Source organism: Phoca vitulina, unplaced genomic scaffold (assembly GCF_004348235.1).
Source record: "Phoca vitulina isolate PV1807 unplaced genomic scaffold, GSC_HSeal_1.0 scaffold36, whole genome shotgun sequence".
Lineage (NCBI taxonomy): Eukaryota > Metazoa > Chordata > Mammalia > Carnivora > Phocidae > Phoca > Phoca vitulina.
The window spans coordinates 9,037,222-9,047,019 of NW_022589739.1; the positions used below are offsets into that span (position 1 = coordinate 9,037,222).

General features: G+C 40.2%; 1 protein-coding gene across 1 annotated transcript; it reads right to left on the reverse strand.

Moving 5' to 3' along the window:
- Nucleotides 1–2,244: 2,244 nt before the first annotated feature.
- LOC116646234 (olfactory receptor 1030-like) lies at nucleotides 2,245–3,183 on the reverse strand. Its single transcript, XM_032426825.1, has one exon. The coding sequence runs from the start codon at nucleotides 3,181–3,183 to the stop codon at nucleotides 2,245–2,247; it is 939 nt and encodes a 312-aa protein (XP_032282716.1).
- Nucleotides 3,184–9,798: the final 6,615 nt, after the last annotated feature.

A 9,798-nucleotide genomic window follows, 5' to 3' on the forward strand; every position in this document is an offset into this window, starting at 1 on the left:
TACTTGTTCATTTTCTTTATCTCAACTAATGGCAACCTCTTCCTACAGTAACAGTCCCTTGCCTGTCACAGTCCGTTGTCAACTCTAGCTGTTACCATCTTCCCAACAGACCAACTTCCCCATGCGTCTCCTTCCTGGCCAGGTTGTGTTGCACTCGTAGGTCTTCCTGCCTTAAAGATGTGAGCCTCCCTGTGGTGTGGGTGGTACAGACAGTAGAGCCACCGATTCCAGGTTTTGGCTCAGGTTGTGATCTCTGGGTCATGAGAGGGAGTCCTGAGTTGGGCTCCACGCTCAGCTCGGAGTCTGCTTGGGACTCTCTCTCCCTCTGCTTCTCTGCCCCAACCCCCTCCCCACTCTCTCTCTCTCTCAAATAAATAAATAAATCTTTTAAAAAAAGAAAAAAAGATGTTAGCCCCCCTGGGTGGGGGAGGGGGAAGGATATTGAAAAATGGTGTTCCTGCCGTGACTGCAGTACTTTCTTTCCCAACCACAAGGCCATTGCTGGGTACCGTGTCCACCCATCCACTGGAATAAGGAATAAATGTTCAGTTTGGTTCAGCAGACAGAGCTGTGGTAGGTCTTGGGGTGCAAAGTGAATAGATAATCTTTTTAGTCTCAAGGAGCTCATGCTTCAGTAATCTGAAGCAAATTATCCTTCAAATTATCTTTCAGCATTATCCCACCCACTTGGCTTGCTCCTCTCTTGTTCAGTATCTGTGCAAGCTCTCTTACATCCTGGCCTTGCTTCACAATGTCTTCACTTTGTTCTTTAATCCTAGTAATATCTTTCTTTTTAATCATGGCCAACACCCCATCCCCAAGTGTTTCGGAGTAGAGCCTACGATTTAAGTCTCCAGACAGGCTTTCTGAGCTAAGTAAAAGACATTATAAACATTTAACTATTTTTATTTTTCTAAATTACTAGATCAGGAGCAGCAATAAAATAAAAGATGGCACCATAGTATCTGAAGTGTCAATCTGGGGGCAACAGGAGCCCCTTAGCTTCTTGATTAATTTTAAATTTCTATGTAATTGGTTGGTGATATATGTTACTAGCTATTTTTTAAAAAATTCAAGACAATAATCACATTTGAAAACAACTTAGGGAGAAAACCTAATGGTTTGTGGCAGATTTGTACATCTTAAGAATTATTTCGGATGAAATATTAAAACAGAGCCTTGGAAAGACTATAGAATGCTCATATCTTGCCTAAATAAAAAAGTTAAAAGAGATTTTTCTTGCTCCTATCCTCAACAACAGCAAGAACTTATAGATTTATATAGATTTCTAAGAAAGTGGGACAGTCAGATCTGTGAAAATAGAAATAAAGAACATGGAAAATGTTGCAAAACTAAAGTATTTCTCTAGATCATTCAGATTATTTAAGACAATAATTTCATTTCTCAGAAACATGCATACTCTGACCTGGTTATCTTAGGAGACTCTCCCTCTTTCCCTTTGTTGAGATCAGGTAGGACTCCTCCCTCCCCCCTTCCCACTACACTGCACTGTAGCTGCGCTTTCCAGAGCCTAGAGAAATTAAACCCTGGTGGTTGAATAAATGACCACTTTTAGCGTCCCTGAAAGTAGCCTAAACCTTATCACTTCTAATTAAACAAACAAAATCCCCCCACATTTCACTGATTCATAGTTTTTCTGTTCTTTCCTCCTCTTATTCTTGCTATAATACTATTACATCTATTGTTCATTTTAAACATGCAGTATTTCAACTACATTTAGATTAAATAAGCTTTTCACGATCTGGTCTTGAAACTTAACTACCGTCTATTATAGTATGTTATGAAGAAATCTGTTTCAAGACTAACAAGTAATTTGCTATAATATAGGCTGTTTTATGCTGGAAAATGTTTCTAATAACAGATATTCATGTGTGGGGTTTTGTACTCAGGTTCAATGATTTATAGTTTCACCCAGAATGTTGCTTTTTAGGATCTTTTAAAACTTAGAACCCATATTATTACCTAATTGGTAGTAAGCCACTTCATTTTCAACATATGAAGGATGTACCTGTTAACTATGTAGCCTGTAAATCGATTCTGACTAGTCCATGATAATTGGTTGGATTCAGTATTACCACGTCAAGCAAGTGGCCGGTACTTTTGGTCTTTAAAAAAGTCCAAACTGGCTGGACTGCATGGCAACGGGCCTGATAAATTTCAATCATGTTGGTTATACCGTGTCAGCATGTCCTACTTTCCCAAAGCTGCATCCTGACAACTCATTCACTGTGGCTCTTTGCCCTCTAGCATCTTTTTCAGGGTGTCCTTTACTTCCGTGTTCCTCAGGGTATAGATCAAGGGGTTGAGCAGGGGAATTACAAGACTATAAAACACAGTGACCACTTTGTTGTACTTCCACGAATCCCCCGCTTTTGGTTGCTGCAGGTACATGAAAAACAGTGTCCCATAGAAGATGACGACCACAGTGAGGTGGGAGGCACAGGTGGAAAAAGCTTTGCACTTGCCTTCGGCAGACTGGATTTTTAGAATGGAAAAGAGGACGCACATGTAGGAGATAAGGACCGTCAGGAGGGATCCAGTGAGATTCACTGCTGAGAAGATCAAGAGCTGCTTTTCTTTGTTGCCGATGTCAGAGCAGGAGAGGGCAAGGAGAGGGGGGTCAGCACAGTAGAAGTGGTGAATGATGTTGGAGTCGCAGAAGGACAACTGGAATGTCAGAACTGTTTGTATTACAGAGTTTAGGAAGCCGTAGGTGTAGACCCCTATCACCAACTCCTTGCAGACCCGCTGAGTCATAATGGCTGTGTAGATCAGGGGGTTGCAGATAGCCATGTAGCGGTCATAGGCCATTGTGGCCAAGAGGAAGCATTCGGTGGTGGCAAAAGCACTGGTGAAGTACAGCTGGGCAAAGCAGCCTGAAAAGGAGATGGTTTTTTTCTTCACCAATAAATTTTGCATCATCTTGGGCCCAATGGAAGATGAGTAACAAACGTCAATGAATGCCAGGTGGCTGAGGAAATAGTACATGGGGGTGTGGAGCTTCAAATCCACCTTGATGAGCAGCATCATGCCAAGGTTTCCTACCAAGGTGATGAGATAAATTACCAGAAACACCACAAAGAGGGGAAGCTGGAGCTCTGGACGGTCTGTGAATCCCATAAGGACAAATTCTGTCACTGTGGTCTGATTACCTCTTGCCATTTTGTTCTCTCTCTTGTTGGAAAAAGAAGAAACATGGCTTCAAAATGATTAGACTTAAAAATACAAACTTCTTACCTCTTTGTTCCAGGACCAGATGACAGAAATTTGGCTTCCCAATCCCAACGGTAAAAGACTGTCATTAGCCATGGGGCTTTATTCTGCCAAAACAGACTCAGAGAAGTCGGAGCCCGTTCATTCTCTCTTGTGATGGAAACTGACCAATTGACCTCCAAGTAAGTTGCACTGGGTTACACGCCCAACAATACTGTATGAGAACGCTGGTTTTCCCATAAACCCAAAATCTTATCGAATTTTAAACCTTTGCCGTCATGATGGTGAATACTGGGCAACTCATGTTGTCTTGGTTTTTAAAAATGATGAGTAGGGGTTATTAGCATTTTTTCAAACAATTATTCGCATGTGTATTTCTTTTTCATGACTGCTCAGTTCAGTCTCTTTGCTAATTTTCCTGTTAGGTTGTTGGTCTTCTAAGCATTTTATTTACAGGGCCTCTGTGCTTATTACGGAAATCAGCCATTTGTTTGATACCTGTATTGCAAGTTATTTCTTAGTCTGTCACTCAGCATTGGTCTGGTATTTTTTTCTTTGTGCTACACAGTAAATTTTAAAGGGTTTGGTGTCAACTTTATCAATCTTCTTTTTGAATTCTGATCTTTGTGACATAGTTAGATAAACTTTCCTTGATTTAAAATTATTTTTAAAATTATCTCTTCCTCTATTCTAGGTCTTTACCAATTTCATTTTTACATTACAATCTTTGCTCTATCTGGAGTTTAATTTTGATATAAAGAATGAGGTAATCCACTCTTTTCACTTATTTATCCATATAGGTAACCAGATGTTCTAATGCCATTTGTTGGTGAAACAATTTTCCAGCTGATTTTGTTGATTTAAAACTCCAGCCTTATCATATAGTAAAACAGTCATAAGTACTTGGGTCAATTTCTGATTCATTTTCTTTGTAGTCTCTTCTAGAACAAGGACCAAACATTTAAATACAGTACTATAGAATTGGTTTTAATATCTGGTAATAAAATTTCTGGCTATTCTCACATGTATATTTTCCAGATGAACTTTGGCATATTTTATCAAGTTCCAAAAAAAATAAAAATAATCCTGTTTTCACTTAGAATGCTATTGCATTGAATTGGTATGTTAATTTGTTGAGAATTGACAGCTTTACAATCAAAACTTCTTTTTTTTTCTTTTTTTAAAGATTTTATTTATTTATTTGACAGAGAGAGACACAGCGAGAGAGGGAACACAAGCAGGGGGAGTGGGAAAGAGAGAAGCAGGCTTCCCGCCGAGCAGGGAGCCCGATGCGGGGCTCGATCCCAGGACCCTGGGACCATGACCTGAGCTGAAGGCAGTCGCTTAACCACCTGAGCCACCCAGGCGCCCCGACAATCAAAACTTCTATAAGTAAGGTATGTATGTCATTTACCAATGACTTTCCTAAACAGAGTTTTAAAGTTTTCTTTAAACTTTACAGATAGGGGCGCCTGGGTGGCTCAGTCGGTTAAGTGTCTGCCTTTGGCAGAGGTCATGATCCCAGGGTCCTGGGATCGAGCCCTGCATCGGGCTCCCTGCTCAGTGGGAGTCTGCTTCTTCCTCTCCTCCCTGCTCATTCTCTCTCTTGCTATCTCTGACTCTCTCTCTCTCTCAAATAAATAAATAAAATATTTAAAAAATATAAACTTGGGGGCGCCTGGCTGGCTCAGTCGTTAAGCATCTGCCTTCGGCTCGGGTCGTGATCCCGGGGTCCTGGGATCGAGCCCCGCATCGGGCTCCCTGCTCCGCGGGAAGCCTGCTTCTCCCTCTCCCACTCCCTCTGCTTGTGTTCCCTCTCTCGCTGTGTCTCTCTCTGTCAAATAAATAAATAAAATCTTTAAAAAAAAAAAAAAATATAAACTTTACAGATAAACATCCTATATATTTCTTTGAAGTCTACTTACAAATGCATCTTTTTATAACTATTGTAAAGGAAGCTTTTTTTTTTCATTTTGTGGTTCATTTAAGGACTTTTTATATATAGAAAAGCTACTGATTTTTGTAAATTAATTTTATAATTATCTTCTTTACTATAGTTTCCTATCATTTAAAAATAGTTCTTAGTTGATTCTTTTGGGTTTTTCAAATACAGATTCATATCATATGAAAAGGATATGAATTTTCCCCCTCATTTCTGTATAGGATCTCTCATTCTTTTCTCTTTTCAACTTGTATTGGCTAGTCTTTCTTGATTAATATTAAAAATAGTGACAAAGGTGGCATTTTTTACTTTTTTAAAGGTTTTATTTATTTACTTGACAGAGAGAGCAAGAGAGCACAAGCAGGGGGTGCAGCAGAGGGAGAGGGAGAAGCAGGCTCCCCGCAGAGCAGGGAGCCTGATGCGGGGCTCGATCCCAGGACCCTATGATCAAATTTTTACCTTTCAACCTCTTAAAGTGTGCTCCAAAAGCACAAGGGGACTCTCAGGCATATGGACAGACAGAATAGCCTGTGCAATATAACTGATGTTTGAGAAAAACAGGGCTTTAAAGAACCACACGTATTTGGTGCAGTTAAATCAGGCTCCCTAGAAGCAAGCCTGCCTTTGACACTGGCAGGGCCCAGGGCAAGAATAACAAATGTGGGCCTACATATCTATGCCTTAATAAATAAAAGTTAAAAGTAAAGATAACAAATTAATAAAATATGTTCTAGCTCTCTCCTCGACAAATGTACCTTTATAATAACCTGGAAGGCAGAATCCTTGGAGGTCCATGCTGGAATGAGGTGGCATGAGAACCTGCCTCTAACCCACACCTGTGGCTGGAACATGTATGCATCTGTTCACACCCCTGCAAAGAGCCATCCCTTGGCTTCTCTTAAGCCCTAAGTATGTGAACATTAGCATTGTGGTTTACCCTTATAAGGGTGATCTGGGAAAGAGACTCTTATAAACTCTGAGGGCCATCTGGGTGAGGAATTTTAGGGTCTTGGTACCTGGAAGATGGTCTAGAAGGGAAGGATAGGATGAACGGATGTGGGGGGGGGGGGACATCTCTTTGGCTTTGTCCCATGGAGTGTGGTGCAGTAGGAAGAGGCCCAGAATTGCCCTGAAGAATGTGGCCAAGGCAGGGTCCCTTTTGTTTAGCTCTAAGGGTAGTACTGCCTACAAGTAAATGCACATCTGGGCTAGATAATTGAGGGCCTCATCCATTTTGAGGAGTTTGGTCTGTATCCTATAGGGAGTAGGCAGCCTTTGGAATGTACAGGGATGGTCATGGAAAATGGAAAGAACCTCAAAAACCGAAAGACGGATTCAAGGAGAACATTTTAGTAAGGGATAGTTGAGCAAAGAGTTGAGTTAGAGCAGCTCAAAGCATGTTTGGGGGACTGTGAGCATCCTTTCTGTTAAGAGCAAGCATATCTGAAAGAGATGAGTGAGAAACAAACTGGATGGTGGTGGGGGTGCCGCTATATTGTGTAGAACTTCCCATGTCAGGGAGATTTTAATAGCTAGATCTGTAGTGAATGTGGACCCATTAAACATCAGAGCAGTAGACTGACTTGACCAGAGTTAAGCTTTCAGGGACTTACTCTGGGAGCATGTGTAGGGTGGATTGAAGGGAGGGAGGGAGCCATCACTAGGGACACCAGCTACGATGTTAGGATGGAGAGATACGCCAAAGGCAGAGTCCGTGTCGCTTGGCAATTGACTGAGATTCAAGTTTTAAGTCTGAGAGACCGGGATAATGGTAACCTGAGAATTGGTAGTTCAATTAAATTTTACTTTGTCTCCTTCGTCTTTCCTAAGGATCTGACACAATTTAAATACATACACACACACACACACACACACACACACACACGCACGCACGCACGCGCACGCACTTTAAATACACACACACGCACGCGTGTGCACGCACGCGCACCAATAAAGTTGAGGACGTCATGAGGGGAAGAAAAAGAAGCAGATTTCCCACTGTATTTATAACAAGTCACTGTGAGGTGGTGCTTTTAGTAAAACAGAAAGTCTGGGCTAGGAGTGGAGTAAAAGGGAAGGGTGTTGAATTCAGTCTGAGGGGATGGTGGGTGGCTACCGCACAGGCACGGCTGGCAGTATCGATTTGGGAGCCTTTAATGGACAGAAGATGGTAAAAGCTGTGAGAATCCATGAGACCAATCAGGGACAGAGAAATAGGTAACAGCAAGGGTTCAAGGATAGATCTTTGGGAAAATTGTATCTTTAAGGTCTGGGGAGAGGAGCAGTCGCCTGAGGTGCCCCAATATGTCCAGGCTAGCTCGTATCAGGAAATGGTAAGGATCCTTCTAAGTATGGGCCTTTCTAATACTCCTGGTTTATTTATGATAGACATGGCCTATTTTGCTGCGGTCTTATTTCTCTCAATGATAGCTTAAAGCAAAACCAAACTTTGAGAGCTTCAGGGGTTGTACATAAGCAATCTTACTCAGTAAAACGTTTGTTGTTCTGGATTCTGTGCCATCCAAAGGCAAGAAGACATGCTTTCATATTTATTTCTAGAATGGGTCAAGACTCCCATTCAAAGTATAATGGTTCTCACTTTAACTGTGATGCAGAACAAGTTAGTAACTCTAGAAGGACCCAAAAAGCCAGCGGACTGACGCTAACTATATTTATCAGCTCTTCACGACAGAATATTTTTCCTATGTTGGCGATTATTGACATAATTGCACATTTGCCTATTCAGTTTCTAAGACATGGTTAATGCATTCTAATTTCTAGATTTTTAAAAATTTCTTTTTGAATAGCAAAATATTTATTCATCATTTATCCTATGGAAATGCTTTTTTTCTTCTGCATTCAAAAATCTTCTAATTGAATGCTCTTTCTTAACAGTTTTCAACCCAGGATGTACTCTGATTTTCTTCATGGGCAATTAAGTTTGAGGCTTACTGATAATATTAATGTTTAGTCTATTAGTTCTTAGAATATAACTAGGCCTGATGATAAATTCCAGGAAAAACAAAATAATAAATTTCTCATAATAAGTATTGGACTTATAATTTTCTACCTAAGAGAAAACTTATGATCCCTTTAAAAGGTAAAATACTGAGCATTCTGATTAATGACTCCCAAACTTAGTGATAATAAACAGTGGTTATTTAAATACTTTTGATGTGCCAAGATTCATTCACTTTTATACATTATTTTATTTAATACATAATTACCATTTCCCCCATTTTCTTAATCAGGAAACCGAGACAGAAATATTCAATAGTTTTTTCCAAATTCACAAAGTAGAGAAAGTAGATGAGCCAGGATTTGAAACCAGGTAGGATGATTCTAGAGTCCTCAGCCTAAACTATACTGTCTCCCCATTATGATTCCTTTATGATATGATTTATGTATATATTAATATCCATTTATTTGTAAATTTAGATTCCTATGAGAAAAATTATTTCTTCTTAGTTTGTTCAGGTACCTTTAAATTTATTGTGTTTAACTAATATATTCAATGTTTGGTAGTTTGGAGTATTGGTTTGTGTTTTACCATTCACTATTTGAACAATTCAAACAACTTTGTTTAAGAAATCTTCTTAACCCCTGGGAAGGGAGGGGCACATGAACTACTTTGAGAATCTGGTAAAAACTAAGTATCTGTTTCTGGGAAAGTTTCACTCATACGACATTCTGCATGTGATTTCAGAGGTTTCGTGAGTTTATCAGGCCCACGCTATGGTTTCCTAAGAGAATAATACACTGACAAAAAAATCCCAACTTTTCCAAGTAAGAGTCAATCTATCCTTCTCTATTTGCATCTCTGATGGAAGCAAAGCAAGCATACCTGTCCTAAAGCCTTGTCCTCTTCACAGTCCCAGACCTGAAACCCTTCTCTTGACTGCCTTGTAGTTTTTACCATAGCAGCCTTGGAAATGAAAAAAACTTACCATGGTAGCACCTCTCGGGCAGTCAGTCAGGATTTCCAATGTTCCGGAAGCGTCCGCCTTGAGTATTTCCAGTGAGACAAACAGACTTCTTCATGTCTGACTGGAAGACTTGGTTTCTGTGTTCCATACCGACAAACCTGTGAGTATTTATAAAATGTAATGAGTCTGTTATCTCTTGTTATTTCAGAGCTTCCTGGGTACCAAGGGAACAGTATATACAGAGTTTCTAGGAGATATTTTACGTTTAATTTAAACCACCCTTGGGAATAAAATCCCTGAATCATCCTGGTAACTAATGATGACTTGCATTCTGATGTTTGGTGCATGTACTCAGGATGACTCTCAAGTCCAGAACCTTTGGTGTGATACTTGGCACTGTCTTCCTGCCATTAGCAGAGCATATGCAGTGGGTGGCCTTGAAGTTGTGGCTGGGGTGGGTGCCCAGGGAATGTTTTATAGGGGACAGGGTAAGGTTATGCAAAGATTATGTGACTAGGATGCACATATGGGACATTTTTGTTTGCAAAGAAAAGGTGGCCTTGGCTAGCATATTTATCACAACAGACAATGAAAGAGAAAAAGCAGTCTTCATTTTTCCTATGGCTATATATTTCCTGTTGAACCAAATCAAGGAATAAAATCATATTCAAAGCCAGGTCAGCGACTAAATGTTCT